At 48.7% G+C, this 18,124-nt stretch overlaps 4 protein-coding genes across 4 annotated transcripts; 1 reads left to right on the forward strand and 3 right to left on the reverse strand.

Moving 5' to 3' along the window:
• Nucleotides 1–1,413, reverse strand: sod1 (superoxide dismutase SOD1). Its single transcript, XM_032064090.1, has 5 exons — nt 1,300–1,413; nt 687–866; nt 467–618; nt 316–412; nt 1–255 (listed from the first exon to the last, which is right to left on the reverse strand). Exons 1-5 carry the CDS (start codon nt 1,310–1,312, stop codon nt 233–235), a joined length of 465 nt encoding a protein of 154 aa, XP_031913402.1. The 5' UTR covers nt 1,313–1,413; the 3' UTR covers nt 1–232.
• A 991-nt stretch (nt 1,414–2,404) lies between these two features.
• On the reverse strand, nt 2,405–3,766 carry BDV38DRAFT_283180 (sedoheptulose-7-phosphate:D-glyceraldehyde-3-phosphate transaldolase TAL1; the record flags this gene model as incomplete). Its single annotated transcript, XM_032059988.1, has 7 exons — nt 2,405–2,641; nt 2,698–3,081; nt 3,140–3,304; nt 3,374–3,492; nt 3,552–3,563; nt 3,638–3,656; nt 3,728–3,766. 7 exons carry the CDS (start codon nt 3,764–3,766, stop codon nt 2,405–2,407), a joined length of 975 nt encoding a protein of 324 aa, XP_031913403.1.
• A 1,678-nt stretch (nt 3,767–5,444) lies between these two features.
• BDV38DRAFT_293103 (Beige/BEACH domain protein) lies at nt 5,445–13,694 on the reverse strand (the record flags this gene model as incomplete). The annotated part of the gene is made up of 7 exons (XM_032062170.1): nt 5,445–5,974; nt 6,045–6,257; nt 6,314–6,619; nt 6,701–6,855; nt 6,939–10,725; nt 10,778–11,136; nt 11,201–13,694. 7 exons carry the CDS (start codon nt 13,692–13,694, stop codon nt 5,780–5,782), a joined length of 7,509 nt encoding a protein of 2,502 aa, XP_031913404.1. The 3' UTR covers nt 5,445–5,779.
• Nucleotides 13,695–14,607: 913 nt separating this feature from the next.
• On the forward strand, nt 14,608–16,928 carry BDV38DRAFT_293105 (S8 family peptidase; the record flags this gene model as incomplete). The annotated part of the gene is made up of 3 exons (XM_032062171.1): nt 14,608–15,686; nt 15,750–16,685; nt 16,746–16,928. Exons 1-3 carry the CDS (start codon nt 15,318–15,320, stop codon nt 16,926–16,928), a joined length of 1,488 nt encoding a protein of 495 aa, XP_031913405.1. The 5' UTR covers nt 14,608–15,317.
• Nucleotides 16,929–18,124: the final 1,196 nt, after the last annotated feature.

Here is an 18,124-nt window from a genome sequence, read left to right on the forward strand (position 1 = left end):
TGAATAAATAAAGAATATCGAATAAAAATTCAACTCGTGTCATCATTCCTATACAATTTCTAGAATTGATTTCGCCAGGACCAGAAACCTCCTATCAGTCCTCCAGGAACCGCATAGAAGATCCGTCCAGATCAACTTTTGAGCATCACCAAGATACCTCCCAGTTTGACTTGCAGACTGGTCCAAGTCTGATCCTGCACTTCACATCCTAGATTGACTAGAACTAGTGTGTTTAAGCAGCAATGCCAATGACACCTACACAACCATTAATATACAATTCTGCGTCAGGTCTCGATACCTGAGCCAGCCACTTACCGCAAGCGGGGCGAGCACCAGCATTGCCAGTCTTCTTGGACTCCTCGTGGCCACCACGGCCGAGGTCGTCAGTGCCGGCGTGGATGACGAGAGTACGCTACGATAGTTAGCCTTTTTCGACTTGTTCAGTCGACATTCGAGATGGACTTACGCCAAGAACGCTCTCGGCACCGATCAGCTTAATAAGCTTGTCCTGCTTGGAGCCGACGGCGTTACCCTCAGCATCGGTCTTGAAGTTGCCCAAGTCACCGACGTGACGGTTCTCATCCTCGGGAGCACCGTGCTCCTTGCCGAAGGGGTTGACTAGATGACCGTAGTCAGCCTTGGATACTCAGGGTTGAGAAAGGGCAGCCGGAAAGCCAGGAACGTACAGTGAGGGCCAGCGGAGGTGCAGCCGTTGGTGTTGTCACCGAACTGGTGGACATGGAAGGCACGCTCAGCGTTGGCGTCGTGGCCCGTAATGTTCCAGGAGACGGTGGTAGCGGCGTTGGCGTCAGCCTGCTCGAAGGTGACGGTGCCGGAGATCTTGGAGTCTCCACGGAGAACAGCAACTAGAGCCGTCAGTCATCATTCTCGTTTCGGAGCTAGCGGCAACTAGCAATCATTCACAATCGGGAAAGATTCCAGAACGTATGGGGTTGCTGATCGATCAAAGCGATATTCTGAGCTCTTTACACATGGCGTGAAGCTTATGCACCACTCGACCAAGGCCGCCAGGCTGGAACGGGTAAAACCATAACATAGCGAGGTACCGTGACAAGTGAGCACCCTGGGGTTTAGATCTAGATCTAAATCTGACATCCCAAGCAGAAACTGGGATGCGGCCCAGTGATAGGCCGGGAGGCACACGCACGACGAGGGGGTTGCTTCACAAGGTGCTCAAATCTGCTCACTCAAGGTCCCCCGGCCACGGTCGATCGTGGATCCTTCCCACGCAGAGCCAATAACATAGCAAACAGGACAAATAAAGATAGAGGTACCTACCAGCCTTGACCATTTTGACGGTTGGGAATTAATTTAATTTCTTGAAAAGAAAAATCAAAGTGAAGGGAAGATAGATTGATGTCAGGGAGAAGAGAAGAAAGAGAGAGAGAGAGAGAAAGAGAGAGAGAAGGGGAAATGGAGGGAGGATGAGGGGTAACTAATATGACGGGATTCCATCATGACTAGCTATAAGCAGTACTACTAATACAGCGGGACTAACGAACTGAGTAGCAGTCAAGAACGGATTCGATCAGCTTCCAGTTCTTCACTGGTATTGATGTTACAGCATACAGTAAGAAAAATTGGAGGGAAACCCAAGGAAACGCACCCCCACTTGGCGGGGTCTTTTCGGGAATGACGTCCTGGTGGTGTATTTTGCATGAAATGAAAAACCCACCCGCACGAGTCACCTCCCTCTTCCGGCGATTCCTAAGCATCGCCGGTCCAGATCTTAAGCCATGGCGAAGCCATTCTTTACATTCACATTCTCCTTTCTTTTCCTGTACGATGTGCTACTACTAGTAGGACACGAACTCCTACGAATAGCTGTGGCTCTCTTTTGTTTCGGTTCCCCAACACAGCCATCCATACGACCCCACCATGCAGGGAGATGCGCTACTAATGCAGACCAGCTGTGTCGAGGAAGCTACGATTCATGCAAAGATTCAATTGCAACTGTCGATTTTTAGGTGAGTAGCAACCGATAGTACAATACTGCTCAGCTTTAAACCAAGTTCCTTCCGTGCTTGCCTCGGCTAGGCCCTGTGTCGATTTTCTTCCAGCACGCAATTGAGCTTGACAAATGACAACTGCTCGTACCCGCTTCCGGTCCGATAGCTCTAGATCGACACCAAGTCCATTATCCCGTCTTGTAGCTTGCTTGTTGCTGTCCTACGGCTGGATTTCCCATTACAAACCTGGATCAAGCAATATTTCAAGGCAGTCCGCAATATGTAGCCACATGTAGGGAAAAGAGGAAAAAAAAAAAAGTGAAAGATAACTCATTCATGAATCGTATCTACTAAACCAATTTTGTAGGTCGCCAATTTTTACATGAGGACATTGCATGGACATAACTTTAATTAATGCAAGTGACAGTCTCCCTTTAGGCCTGGACCTTCTGCTTGAGGATGTCCTTCAGGGTCACGGCATCGGCCGCGAACTTGGAGATACCCTCACGGAGCTTCTCGACGGCCATGGCCTCCTCGTTGAAATCGAAGCGGAACAGAGCCTCGTCGTTGATGTAGGTCTTCTTGGGGATGTCAAGGCCGGCGGCGCTGGCGGCGTCGAGCTTCTTGGGGACAGCGGCGGTAGAGTTGTAGAGATCCTCGAGGAGGTTGGGCTACACGTATCCGTTAGTACTGTCATCAGTCATAGCCAATGGCGCTCAAAACTTACGGAGATGGTCAGGTAGTCACAGCCAGCAAGCTCGGTGATTTCACCAGTGTTACGGAAGGAAGCACCCATGACGATGGTGTTGTAGCCGTGCTTCTTGTAGTAGTTGAAGATGCTCTGAACAGACTTGACACCGGGGTCCTCCTCGGCAGAGTAGTCACGCTTGTGAGCAGCCTTGTACCAGTCAAGGATACGGCCAACGAAAGGAGAGATGAGGTAGGCACCGGCCTCGGCAGCAGCGATGGCCTGGACGGTGGAGAACATGAGGGTCAGGTTGCAGTTGATGCCGTGGTCACGCTGGAGGACCTGAGCGGCCTTGATACCCTCCCAGGTGGAAGCAATCTTGATCAAGACACGGTCCTTGGAGATACCGTTCTCCTCGTAGAGCTACATGTAATTGTTAACCGCACGCTCACCAGAGCTATGTAATCTGATTTTGTCATACCTTGATGAGGTGAAGGGCCTTGTCGATGGAGGCCTGGGTGTCGAAAGAGAAGCGAGCATCAACCTCCGTGGAGACCTTTCCGGGGATGATCTCCAGGATCTTCTTGCCGAACTCAACCAGGAGACGGTCAAGGGTGGCGTCAACCTTCTCGTCGACATTGCTGCCCTGTTTATACTGTTAGACAAGTGCCCCATTGGGAAAAATGACTCAAAGGGAAGCTCGAGAACGACGTACGTGCTGCTTGCCGTACTCGACAGCGGCGTCGATAAGGGCGGCGTACTCGGGCTTCTTGGAAGCGGCCAGGATCAAAGAGGGGTTGGTGGTGGCATCCTGGGGCTTGTACTTGCCGATGGCTACAGTTCAGTTAGTTCCTGATCCGACGGATATGGAAAGATAGGGAAGGAGGACATACTGGCAAAGTCACCTAGAAGGATCAATTGTTAACGGGAATTGAATCCTTGCGATCAGGGGGCGAATTCCAGTGACCGAGATACTTACCAGAGTCACAGACGACGACCTAAGCGGGGATAGTTAGCAACAGAGTTTCGAGGCAACACGGATTGCCACCAGGGGTAAATGAAGGCTTACAGTGCCAGAGGCCTTGAGCTGCTCAAGAGAAGAAGACATTGTGAAAGCTGGAATGGTATCACGAACAACGGGGTATAATGGAAAGAAGATTGGAAGACTGGAAAAGAAAGAAAGAGTATGAAGAAGGAAGAATCGATGGTCAAGGAAGAAATGTCGGGAGTAGAAATAAAAAACGGGTGGACGTGGCGATCGCAGAAAGACGCCGAAGCACCAGTGGTTTTCTTACTATGGGAAGTGGGATGGTGGGGCACCTATGACGCTATGCCTGGTCAGAACTCAGTGTGGGAGTTTGTCGGCCATATGGCCTCAGGCAGTCCATGCGTACTGTCATCTGTATGATCCCATACATCCATACATACAGTTGAACTAAACAGATATCAAAATCTCCCTCCTTCCTCAACAAACCCTCCATTCGAACTCCCATTCAAGAAGCGAAACCAGCTTTTTCTTTCTATACTTGCTGGCCACAATCAAACCTTCCGACCCTCAATGCGGCTATTGTACACACCCCCTGAACAGAAGCCGGTTCAATCGGCGCAGTGTGCTCCGGCAACGCATGGCTGTCGGAGTATGACGGTCCACCTGGTATCCCACCAAAAGGAAACCCCGCTCAATGGTACGCCTGCCCAGAGGTCCGTACCTTTTCACCGAAGACACGACGGAGGAGTAGTTCCGTCCCTAGTGACTCCATAATATCAAACAGTAAGGATTTGGTGAGCAGCTGACAAAGGTTCAATTCCCGGTGTTACGAAACCATCGAATTTATTAATCGGAACAAAGAAACGCCATCGTAGACATTCCACTGACTCTGCATATTATATCTAGTAGTGGATGATGTCCTAAAACAAAATATCTCATAAGGGAATATTGTAATAGGGTTTGTCAAGGACTTGTCCAGACCCTGGGGGAACTATTGATTGATATCAAATCGCGGTTAATACTGAACAAGGAAGGACAAAGCGCTACAGATTTATCCGGCGATCCTCGCATATATTGACCCTTCCCCAGAGTAGGATAAAATTAATACTCGATAAATACCTGAATGGGAACAGAATCCACATTCTACGTTGAAAAAATGGCCCGTCTTGTTTTTGTGCTCCATCCAGAAATGGATGGCAGTGGGATTTAATTGCAAGACACGCACAGCACCACAATACCGCGTGCCATGTAGGAACAGTGTAGATGGTCGTGATAGCCACTAAGCCACCAAACACTGATACAGTGCTTGGATAGCGTATCCTTGACTCATCAACTAACGCATGTCTCTAAAAACAAAATATATATATGACCTAATACGTTTAATGGACGGTCCCCGCATCCTTGACAAAGAGGCCAGGGGTTACAAGTTACAGTTCTTCCAACACATCCTAAGATCTATGTAACATGTATAGCCTTTGCATGCGCCTAGACCAGGCCAGTCTGGGGTAAGGGGTGGTCCCATTGTGGCAATCTCTGCTATCAAAGTGGAGTCTGCCGAAATAGGATGGATGTCGGTATGTGTGGTCCTCGCTACTTAGAGAGTAGACAGATGAAGTACGAAAGACAGAGCGGATGAGCCTACTATCGAGATGAAATTGCAAAATCATGGACGATATGTATCTTTAGGTGTTGGCTTTTCATTACCTAGAGTGTACGTAGAAGATATTCCAGACCCAACCATCCCGCCGGAACTTTTTGCTTTCCCTTTTGGGAAATTTTAACCGCCGCCATCTATATTTTGTAAACCACTATATAATCATTCATCATTTCCCACGTCACAAATATATAGTTGCAAAGAAAGAAAAAAAAAAAGGGAAAAAGACAAAAACAAGAAAAAAGAAAAGAATAGAGAGAGGCTGAAAGACGCAACCAGGAAAGCAAGGAGGCAACGAGAAATGAAAATGGGCAGAATGGAAAAGAGAGGGAGACCGTAGAAAGCTGGTGTGCTATATTCGACTATTTCCAAAGTTGATTTATACGGGTCTTGTGGGCGATAGTGTAGTGGTGCGTTGGATATCCTTTTAGCGCCGCTGGACACAGCTCCATTCATACTATGTATTGAGTAAGCTTCTGTCAATATGCATTGGGCCAAACCACGCTTACCACTTTCCCCGCTTCATCTCCCGTATAGACCACATGTGGAAGCGTGAGAATACAGCTAATACCGGAGGAAATATTGGCGCCATTATCACGAGTGCTGTCAGTATGATGAAGTTGCCGAATTAACTCCAATTCGAAGCGTCCGTTGTGGACGATTTTACTCCATATCTGGAACATAGTTAACCTCCAGTTGAAAATGGACAGGCTACTAAGGAGGGATTCAAGGGAGGGCACATACATTGACGACGCCTCGTCTGTGACCAGTGAAGAGAAGCTCTCGCTCCTGCCACTCGTTGTTTACGCCCTCGTAAAAGACACAGGACATCACTTGATCATCGTCGGACTCGCACACTGCCTGGTCTAGCAATAATTCTCCATTGAGTGTGTATAGGCTGATACGTCTTCCTCGACAGACTGCGATTTCTCCTGTCACATCGTTGATTCTCGCACACTAGGATAGATCAGTAACGGGGGTCAAAGGGCTCTGATATGCGAGTTATAGCTTACATCTACATGTCCTTTGGCTGGAAGCTCTCGAACAAAAGTTTGGCGGTTGAGATCCCAAAGCATGATTTGACCATCAGTAGACGCAGAGAGAAGAACACTAAATGACCGCGACACTGCTAATACCGTTACAGGCGAGCGATGTCCGAAAAGTGATCCTGCAGGTTGTAGATCTACAGACTTTACTGTGGAGGTGAATGTCCATGTCGAGACGGTACAGTCTGTTCCCGAGGTAACTAGAGTACGAGAATCCGCAAATATTGCAGCTGATAACTGACCAATATGAAGATGTTCGAAGTGTCCGAGAAGCTGCAGCCTTTCAGTATTTCATCCAGAAAAAAAAAAAAAAAAAAGGAAAGAAAGAAAGCAAGTGGTGGCTTCGACGCCTACCTTTCGACTGTCTGCGGAATAGAATCTCACGCTACCATCAAAGAAACCCCATTCCATATACTTGTCATAAGCCGGTGGGATATTTAATCTGAGAGCTGCAGCACACAACAAGCGGTCCTGCTTCATTGAAAGCGAAGATACCTGTTCACCAATGTCTGTAATTCTCGTATTAGTAGGCCAAAATAATAATATTAATAATAATAAAGGAGAAAAAGAGTCTAGGTGGCCAAAAACGTACCTAGCAGTGAGAGTGGTTGCTGGGTAAGTGACTCAGCGAGACGATCCAGCCGTGGGACCTTGTACCGTACGTCCTCTCTCTGTGAGTGAGGGCGATTGAAGATCTGGTGTGGCGTCTGCCCAAAGTTGTGGATGATGCCAATCGTGGCCAGTCGTTCCACAGGGTCATCGATAGCATCAACATCTTTGGCCCCTTGGTATGACAGGTGATGGAAAACATTGACCGCTTCAATGGCGGCCTCACCTTTCTGTTTGCAACCGAATACCAAGTCTATCCAATGGTGCAGATTCTGAGTCACATAAGGACTTTCCAAAGCTTCACGGTGTTTTTGGATGAAGATTTTCGGATCGCCTTTTGCCCATGGCGGCAATTCCACAGAATCAATCGCGGTAGTCATGTTCTGTAGAACTCCGAAATCATACTTATTGGAATTGACGAGGAACTCTGGGAGGTAGAAAAATTCAGGTATCAGCTCTCTCACGTCAGACATATTCCCGCGCGAAGCGGATTCCCAAGCCTTTCCAATGGAGTAGAAAAGACGGTCAGCGTGATCGAATGTTCCACCCTGAAGTAAGAGGTATGACTTCACAAATGGCTGAAGACGGATCAAATATGAGCTGACAATCATTGCTGAAGAGTAGTGGGTTCCGTAATGAAATGGGGGAGAATCGCCCGCCCCCATCTCTGCGAACGCTTTGTATCGTTCTCTGAACTCGCCCTCTCGCTCCGGCGTTTGGCAACCCATAGGCTTTGATAAGTCACGGAAGGTTTTTGGGTTACTCAAATCCAGCTCCTCGCTTGTATAATCAGCCAGCACCCAAGGGAAAACAGGGTACTGCGTCAGATCGTTGAATGTCCTTCCAGCGAGGGTGTTGATAAGCATGAGATAATGAAAGTTAGAGATTTCACCCTTCACCCACTTGCGTGTTGCGGGGTGTGCGGGTGAATGACCAAAGACGCTGGCAAATCTTGACCCGAGAGACTGAGGTGCATCTTCCGGGCTTCTAAGGGTTTCGAATCTCCAGACATCTTCTGGTCGCGAGTGGCCAACGCTTCCTGTTACTTGAGGCGCCTTCATTGCGAGTTGGCTACAAAGGTTATCCCGAGCGGGCGATGAGATGAGGGTCAGCAAATAGCTAGTTCCGTCGGTAAAGAATATTTCAAGGGCCACATCGCGAAATAGGAACCGCCTTTTGGAGACGCTGATCAAGTCCGACCACTTCCAACTTCTGGTCTCATGCTCCTGTGATTTACGTTCATTGGATTCCCGGCCAGTGATCATGCGTACATAAGGATCTCGTTCCTCTGTAGGGGCTTGCCAGACATTGACAATCTCACCATCTGACCTCTGGAAAAAGTTATCTAGAATGTAGATGTGGTCTTTCCCAAGGATCAAAAGGCCTTCGCATGCCTCCAACCCAACAATACGAGACATGTTGCATACGCTATCGACCTGGTCACCACGGTGTAGGCTTCTCATGACCTTTCTGTTCTTGTCTTCATAGTCTTCAAGATCAGCCTTCGGGTCGTCAATCATCTCGAAGCTTTCTTCAAATACGCTCCTACTGTCGGGACCAATACCCTGCGAATTACCCTCTGCGTGGTCGGCAGCCATGGCAGTGGGAGTTAGACCTAAAGAGTCACCGTTTGGAGATGCGACGTTCGTGTCTAACCTCATCGCCGGAGGCTCTGAAGCCTTTCGTTTCGGTTGGTAGTCTTGACGATCCCCTGAATCATCCGGTACTGTACGTAGTCGCATACGGCTTCGCCCTTCGGTTTGGTCAAGACGCCACCTTCGTTCCTTCTGTTCAGCAAAAACACCTCCATAACGTCGCAAGTCCATATTCAGATGTGCCAGTGCCGCCCACATAAATGTGGAACTATCCTGTTGATCCTGTAGTGCTCTTTGATATTTCAGGAACTCTGACGCTGATATGTTCGATACCCAGTGGGGGAATGTAGCCTCGTGCTTGCGTACCACTTCTTCACCGAGCTTTTCCGCCTGACCCCACTGCTTCAACTTTTCCTGACGTCGAGAAATTCGAGTGCGAGCTGATGACTCTAGACTCGTATTTTCTTCTTGGACAAAGGTCTCCCAAGCTTTGGATAAGATTCCGAAGAACAAGGCGTTCAAATCGTCCGCCTGGTCGTCAACCCATTGCAAAAAGGCAATATCATCCATGCCAACAAGAGCCTCAAATCCACCGGAAAGACGTTGCTGCAAGGGCGCCGTTGCTTGGCTCAGAATGGCGGACATCTCTATCGGCTTTTGCACTAGCATAATTCTAAAAAGGCCAGCCGCCGCCAAGCGTACATTTTCATTCCTGTCTATCAATTTGGTGTAGAGAAGATAGCACAGCAACTGCAGATGGTCGGACTGAGTTTCCCCAGAAAGCAGTACTACTTGCCAATATGATAACCGTTTTAAGAATGAAAGTGCCTCCGTGCCATCGACTTCCGATAGCCCGAATAAAACCACACGGAATACTGTCGAACGAATTGTCGCTATCGCCTGGCTGCAAAGCCGTATACTTTTAAGACGCGAGACCTCAGGTCGTTGCAGATATTCCAAGATTGTTCCTGCAAATTCAAGAGTAGCTGTGGCGCCGTCAACAAACCAACCTTCGTAGACTGCTTCCCCTAGATGCGTCGCGAAGCGCCCCAAGTTGGTTAACACGCGTGGTTCAGACAATAGCTCGACCCTTGAGAATATGGCATCCTGGAGTGTACAAAGAAAGCTGCGCAACACCCAGGAGTTGAAGTATGCCTGATGCTCGGGAAATCCTGGAGGCGTCTTAAGGTAGAGTCCGAGACCAGAGAACTCCTTCCTTTCCAGCAGCTGTTCTGAAAACACAGAAAGTGCTAGATTCAGAATAGCAGTTATTAAAGGATGGTCGGTTGTGCCTTTGCTGTCAATTCTCACGTGAGAGAAAACACGACGGATGCGAAGAGAGGACGGGATATGCTTCCCTCGATCAGAGGTGACTAAAATGAAAGATGAACCACGTCTTAAAGGTCCACCACTATCATCATGGTTTCCAGGCTGTTCAACAGTCGTTGTTTGTAGTTCAGATGTCCTTCTTGATCGTGGCCGATACACCAAATTGTGATCATCAAACGCTAGACCACCCGTACGAGACTGAGAGTTCATTTCAAAATTCGGGCTCACGGAATCGGAGCCGATAACAACGGGGAAAAGGATAGAAACCAGGCTTTGGACGTATTCAGGACGTGCTGCAAATTCACGATAGCTTTGTGACTTTATCTGCGCTACAGCAAAAAAATCAACAACGGCGGTTAAAAGCGACAGTTGTGCACCCGTAGTACCGACAGGTGCGCAAGATGACATAGATGGCTTGGTAAGGTGAGCGAGGCGATCCTGGAGAGCATCGGGGTCCTGCGCATTCGCCACTGAGAACTCTTCAGCGAATACTGTTTGCTTCAGTCCAGACTGCAACATGTCGGAGATGATTGGGAGCATCTCAGGATAGACAACTTGGGCTTCGCCGTTGAGGCAGAAGAGCTCGGAAAGAGAAAGCTGATCGAATGTTTTATCAACGTTGACCTTGCCAATATCAACACCAAATAGTATAGCAAAGCAGATAGGCCACATTATCGGGATACTCCACCATTTCTTTAAACAATGTCGCATTATAATATAACCCCCAGTCCTATCGTTGAACTTCTTGCTGTAGCTACCTCCGTGAATTACGATCAAACGAGCCATGATCTTTGTTGCCAAAATAACAATTTCGGGTTCGTCCTCACACATGAGGTACAAAAGCCACTGCATAATAGTCAACACTCGTTACATAATGGGTGGCATTTACTCTACAAACCTTGTTTGTAACGGCCTTAGCGAACCTCTTGGTTGGGCCGAGATCATGTGCATTGCATAGAAGAGAGCAATACATCCTAAGCATCTCTATCGCTATTGTAGTGCTTGAAATGTACTTCATATCGGGATTGGGCGTGGGCTGCCTTGCAGCAGCATTGAATCGGAGGCTCTTCTTTTTCTGTAACCTGCTCGGCTCCTTTGGCTTATGGATACCATAGGTGATGAAGAGCGCTAGAAAACGGAGCAAATCTGCTGACAGGCAGCCCTCCATCAACGATCCAAAAGCCGAAGTGAACAGTCGCAGTCCTTCCATCGTAAATTCTTCCCCCTTAAGAGCCTCAAGTAGCTTTTTGTTGACACCTGTTTTCCATTAGTATGGAAGTGTAAAACATGCGACGACCAATGAGTCACAGGGAAGACTTACGCATGCGGGCGAGGCGCTTTGCATTAAACCGACGAAACTTGCTTTCACTGGCAAATATGCAGTATTGGGAATAATACAACTCAATAAGAGACATTTCGCCATATCTCCAAACCTCCAGGTCCACGAGCAAGACTCTGTATGCTAGTGGGTTTGTGATGATAGAGCGATTCGGTTGATCAAAATCATAGCCGACGAAGTTAAGGGTCAAACGAAGTAGTTCGAATGCCAATGTAGATCGTTCTTCATATGTGGAGCAGACGTTGGAGGTCTTCGAGCCCGTAGAGACACCTGTTATCGGCCATGCGAGCTTTTCGCGTAACAAGGCCGCAAGGATTCCATAACCATTCTCCTTTTCCATTGCTTCGCTATTTCGCCAATTGTCCTGTACAGCCTCATACAGCGCTTCGACCGCTAGAAGTGTAGATTCAGCACTTCTGGCCGCATGGACCAAGCTCAAATGAACCGCCGCACAGCCGCCAATACGCCAGCTCGCGTCATCCAAGGCTTGTGGTATCGCGACTACAGGGTCCCCCGTTAATATACCGATACCATGGGCCTGAGTTAAAGCATCATTGATAGCAGGGGTACCGCCATTGACCGCTACTGCATTTCCTCCAGACTTTGTTAGCTGATGCAGATTTTTGGCTGCTTGTTTCGAAAGATACTTGACGAGTCTGGTTTCATCAATGTTGTTACTATCATCGTCATCTAGAACGGATAGTGGAGAAACATTAACTGCTATACACTCTTCACGAATAAGAGTGCTTGCCTTTCGCCGGATAGCAGTAACAATGTCCGATGACTCCTCTTTACCAGCATGCATATGCTCGTTACGTAGATTCAAGGCCGCGGAGGCTTTATACGTCTGGAAGGAACCTAAACAGTCCTGAAAGTTGCCGTAGTAACGTGGACCGAGATTGTAAAACACGGCAATCATGTCGTCGCTATATGCTTCTTCAAATAGAATTGCATTAGCTAGGGACCATCGAGAGGTAGAGATCCCCTTGCCAAGCCTCATAGCTAGATCTTGCGGAGTCCCAAAAAACGATTGAACTCTAGGCGGCCTATTGGGAGCGCTGGGGGTTGGCATGCATGGATAATCAATCCGCAACTGTTCAACAAATTCCCCATCTATGAAAAGAGACGCTCGAGAATATGACGGTGGCCTGGGCTTTTTATGAACCACACAGATATGGTACCACCGGTTCGGCTCGAAACTTATAGACTTGAATCGAACGCTAGGACGAGATCCCCTGATTGAGGTCTGCAATATAAAGTTACGAGTATCCTTTTCAAGATACGCGAGCAAGAAGCAAGTTTGGCTGGCATCAAAGGCCCCAAAAATCGTCGTGTGAGTATTCTTGTCAAACTGGTCAAAGCGTGCCCAGACCGCTAAAGTATAACCAGAAGTAGCTGCAGGTGGGAATGAGCGACCCATGGTTGATAACTCTAAAGAGCAGTATCCATGCAATGATAAATCGAACTGTATCGAGGGAGGTTCCTTTGAGCACTTCAGAACATCAACAAGGAACCGAAGAAGCTTCGGGCAATCATGAGCTTGTCGGTATAAAGCAGCCACATCATTCAAGTTACTTATACCCAGAGTACAAAGCATCTTTGCCAGTTCTTGATAGAGTTGCCTCTCGGGTGCCGGGCGCTCCTCGCTGAACAAAAGCGGCAGAATCAGTGTTATAGTGCCAGTGGAATGCAACGTCGTGATATTCCTCTGGGACTGTGCGGCGAGTTGGACTAGACATGCCGGCACGGCTAGTCTCTGGACTCTGTGCTCGGATCTGGAGGCAGACGACTGGGTAAGCCATACTCGGACAAATGGGCCCAGGAGCTCTGGCACTTCGACTGTTTCTGATTTTCCTACGCATCGGTCCACTTCTTCTCTAATGCCATCCAAAGATAGCTCCTCGGCAGTTTGGAATTTAGTACTCAGGGTTGTGAATATACTGGCAACTGTCTCCTGGCAAAGGGCCGCTGCTAAGATGGCACCGTAAAATTGCTCCGTATCACCTTGGTTGGAGTCTACTTTCCTAGCCAGGGTCGTCAAAGCTTCTTCCAATGCCACTTCTCCTCCCCCAGCGATCCGGTTCGCGAAATACCGTTTGTTCCCGACATGATCCCTTAAGCTCTCAGCTAGGACTGCTAACGCATCTTTGTACACGGAAAGCAGATCCTTCCTCTCGTCCTTGGATGACGCATGCGAATCATAACATTGTGAAATCTTTCGGAGAAGGTCTAACAGGGTCTGAAAACCATGTAGGTGTCGGAAGGTCTCCTTCGCCTCTCTTGGGTGCTCGTTATCGATGAATGTGTGACGAAGGCGAAGCAAACATTCGGTTGCCGTGGAGGCGACTTGGGACGTTACTATATCCTCTCCGCAAGTAACTTTCAGCTTATCAAGGACAGGACTTAATTCGGGGGCAGCCGGCCGTTGGGTTGATGAGGACGGGGACCGCAAGAGGGCGGAAGTGGACCGGCTCATTGCGCCGCTGAAGCTTATCCCCGACTACCTATTCGATGGCCAGAGACCATCAGACACCATGAACCAGCACTTAGCGTAACGACGAAGGCGGTCTGCATTGGTATGCGTTATGGTAGCTAGTAGTGAATGCAATCCACACAGTTACCCAACATGGCACAGCCGTAGGGAGGGAGGGAAACGGAAGGGAGAGCTGACGAGTCAGACGATCAACAATTGCACTACTCTAGGAATGGGGCCGAGGCCGATTGTGTCAAATTCAGTATTAGGAATGAAGGTTATCCTGGTCAAGGTCGGAGTTGTGAGTCGAGAGCAATAATTGCCTCTACACCCTCAGGATGGTTCCTGAATGTGATAGACGGTCTTATGCCAACGTCACTGGAGGCAGTGCCGTTAAGCGGGGGCACATCGGGAGCATGGGTGCATTTTCCAGCTCTCAGACCTAATGATTATCAGGTGACAAAAGCCTCCGACTGTCGGCGGTCCATCATTGGTGGAGAGATAAGTATCGATAAGGGAAGGTATGTCTTATCTCCCGCAACGCCCGACCGCCTGTATTGTACGAGGTGGTAATGCACTTATGGTCTTCCGCGGTTTCCGTACGATCGGCTTCTTGTCAAAGTCAGGCGAACAACGGAAGATGGGCGTGCTCCCATGGCACGCGACTCGGGTTGCCCGGGAAGGTGTGGTTGGTCGTGGCGACCAGTCGTCAACGCCATTGACCTAACATGCCAACTCTTTTCGTTTCAGGAACCTAATCAGCAGTACCACTTTGCGGAGTTGGTCAGGCACTGTACCTGCAGTACCTCGATGGCAACAGGATTTTAGGATTTATTCTCAAAAAACTACCATAGGATAATACTACCTATCGTTCAAGGATGACTTTCGGCTTTGTTGGGAGGGATGTTTCCCCCTGCTAGGCACATATATATGCATAGTATACCCATATAAAGTACGACTATGGCGGCTCAGCCGAACGAATCAACTTAGGCAGTTACTCCAGAATGGGTACCTTGTTCATCGTTGACTCACCACTCGAGCTATCCTTGGAAGTGCTCCAAAACATACTTGCAGAATACAGGGTGGAGACTCCACTCATTCGCCTCATTTTTCGACACCGTTGTGCCTTCGTCCGCCGATGGCGTCCATCCATGGAACCTGAGCGCTATTTACCGGGGGCGACTAATCACTCCGAAAGGTCCCTTTTTGGGGATCCATCATCCATACCCTCTTACCGCCATACCCCAGGTCTTTGCGACCGCGCTAATCGGGAGAGATCGACGCGCGGCACCTCCTCAGTAGGTAAACCTGTGTCATCAGTGTAAATTACCGTATCCCGGTTGCATCATCCTCCGCTGCCCTTGCCTGCTTGGAGGATCGACCTATTAAGCCCCAGCTGCTGCTATCTTACACCTACTCCCATCCTCCTCCTCTTCCTCTTCTCCAACTCCTCAGCCATCCATCCTTCTTCCTTTTTAAACTCACCCCCTCCCAACTCAGCATCGATCCATCCTTTCATCTTTTCTTTCTTTTATCTTCATCACCATTTGTATTCTTTCCTCTTAGAACCCTCCCTTCCCCCCCCTCTTCTGTACGTTGTGCTAGACATCGCTCCTGTTGCCCATCATGAGAGGCATCCTCAGCCTTTCCCTGCTGCCACTCCTGGCAGCGGCCTCCCCCGTTGCCGTTGACTCCATCCACAACGGAGCGGCCCCCATTCTTTCGGCCTCAAATGCCAAAGAAGTTCCAAACTCTTACATCGTCGTCTTCAAGAAGCATGTCTCCTCGGAAACGGCTGCTGCTCATCACACCTGGGTGCAGGACATCCACGACTCGATGACTGGACGCATCGACTTGAAGAAGCGCTCTCTTTTCGGTTTCAGTGATGACCTTTACCTGGGTCTCAAGAACACCTTCGATATCGCTGGGTCCCTGGTGGGCTACTCTGGACATTTCCATGAGGATGTGATCGAGCAGGTCCGGAGACATCCTGATGTAGGTTTCCCCCCTCAACCTAGCCGTTTTTGGAAGAGTTATTGATCTGACTTTGTTTTGAAGGTTGAATACATCGAGAAAGACACCGAAGTCCACACCATGGAGGAGACAACCGAGAAGAATGCTCCTTGGGGCTTGGCTCGTATCTCCCACCGTGACAGCCTCTCGTTTGGCACCTTCAACAAGTACCTGTATGCGTCGGAAGGCGGTGAGGGTGTCGATGCTTATACTATTGACACTGGTATCAACATCGGGCATGTCGATTTCGAGGGTCGTGCCCATTGGGGAAAGACCATCCCTAGCAATGATGAGGATGAGGATGGCAATGGACACGGAACTCACTGCTCTGGAACCATCGCTGGTAGTAAGTACGGTGTTGCCAAGAAGGCCAACATCTATGCCGTCAAGGTCTTGAGGTCCAGCGGTTCTGGCACTATGTCCGATGTCGTTCTGGGTGTCGAGTGGGCCGTCCAATCCCATCTTAAGAAGGCTAAAGACGCCAAAGACGGCAAGGCCAAGGGCTTCAAGGGCAGCGTTGCCAACATGAGCCTTGGTGGTGGCAAGTCGAAGACTCTTGAGGACGCTGTCAATGCTGGTGTTGAGGCTGGTCTTCACTTCGCCGTTGCTGCTGGTAACGACAATGCCGACGCCTGCAACTACTCCCCTGCTGCCGCTGAGAATGCCATCACTGTCGGTGCCTCGACCCTTCAGGATGAGCGTGCTTACTTCTCCAACTACGGAAAGTGCACTGACATCTTCGCTCCGGGTCTCAACATTCTCTCCACCTGGACTGGCAGCAAGCACGCTGTCAACACCATCTCCGGAACCTCCATGGCTTCTCCTCACATTGCTGGTCTGCTGGCCTACTTCGTTTCTCTGCAGCCTGCTCAGGACTCCGCATTCGCTGTTGATGAGCTTACTCCTGCCAAGCTCAAGAAGGATCTCATCTCCATTGCCACCCAGGGTGCCCTTACTGATATCCCATCTGACACCCCCAATGTAAGTCTCATTGTCCATTTTGGTATAATGAAAAAAGGAAGATGCTAACTGGTATTCCAGCTTCTCGCCTGGAACGGTGGTGGTACCAACAACTACACCCAGATCGTCGCCAAGGGTGGATACAAGGCCGGCAGTAACAACATTAAGGACCGCTTTGACGGACTGGTCAACAAGGCCGAGAAGTTGCTCGCTGAGGAGCTTGGAGCTATCTACAGTGAGATCCAGGATGCTGTTGTTGCATAGATGCAAGACAAGACTCATTTAGAGAGACATAACTAGTTTCGTTTATGGCAGGGTATGGGAATTGGCTAACCGAACACTGGCGCTGGTATTAGTTTGTTGCTTTTTTTTTTTGTATGACGGAGAAGCTGATGCATTGACTGCATTGAGTACATTATCCTGACACGGTTTATTTGGTCTTTATTATTATAGTATACATGTCCACAACAATGTTTGACATCCTATCTAGAGATACATGTGCTTGCTTTTGAACAGACTGTCAACTTGATTCTATGACTGTTCTCCACGGATGATCGTGGCTTGGTTTTGGTGGTTGCCGTAAAGGCCCATGTTGGCCACCAATTAGGTAGGAGTGAGCTCCCCGCCGGGCTCAATCCAACCACTGCACGAGATCGTTCAGGTTCTCATGAGAAGACGAGCTAGGAGGCCGATGACCCGGCAGCGCCTAGAATAACCGTATGGCTACCAACGATATATTCAATTAATTGCTTAGGGTGTTTCACCACGATTAAGAGCACATCAATAAGCCTTCTTTTATTTATGCTACTTCAACTTATGGCATCAAGATATTCTGCGTAGGCAAGAGATCTTCATTACCTGAAAACAGTTCGCGAGATATATATATATATATATATTTATGCTATTCATGCGGAACGAGAATTAACTATACCAGAACAATAAATAAAATAAAATAAAAAAGTAAAAATAAATACGAAAGTGAGAGTCTAGTGATGTTTATGTCAACGTTCATCTATGTATATTCATGGAAGAGAGTCTCAGGGATTACGCTTTATCTGTAGGTTGGCTTTCATAGAACTGAATGACGGGTAGATGTGTATGTACAAGTACACACGGATGCCATGTGGACAATCACACCCAATGGGCGGGTTGTCAGTTTCTGGACCGGAAAGGAAACGTTCCATGGGAGAGATTGGGATGAGTGAGTGAACTACGAAGTATGATGGCTGGTGATGAGTGATGGCCACGATCATCCGTTCGGGTTGAGGCGTTCCACATCTACGGTACGTTTCGTCACATGAATCCGGGAATCTTGGCCTGGTATGCTGATTTTCGCAAGAGATCCACCCGGTGCCCGGTATGCTACATTTTCTCAGTGGACTGGCTCGGTCTACATTTCCTCTTTCAGAGGTGGTTTCTCTGATGGAGCTTTTATTCTTGGCCCTGATTCACCCCCGACC

This window comes from Aspergillus pseudotamarii (assembly GCF_009193445.1).
Source record: "Aspergillus pseudotamarii strain CBS 117625 unplaced genomic scaffold BDV38scaffold_28, whole genome shotgun sequence".
NCBI lineage: Eukaryota > Fungi > Ascomycota > Eurotiomycetes > Eurotiales > Aspergillaceae > Aspergillus > Aspergillus pseudotamarii.

What these genes read in the sequence shown, in the direction of transcription:
- sod1 (XM_032064090.1), bottom strand. An exon ending in GTGCCGAGAGCGTTCTTGGC is followed by an intron (nt 413 to 466) that starts GTAAGTCCATCT and finishes TAACTATCGTAG; the next exon opens with CGTACTCTCGTCATCCACGC. An exon ending in TGGTGCTCGCCCCGCTTGCG is followed by an intron (nt 256 to 315) that starts GTAAGTGGCTGG and finishes ATGGTTGTGTAG; the next exon opens with GTGTCATTGGCATTGCTGCT.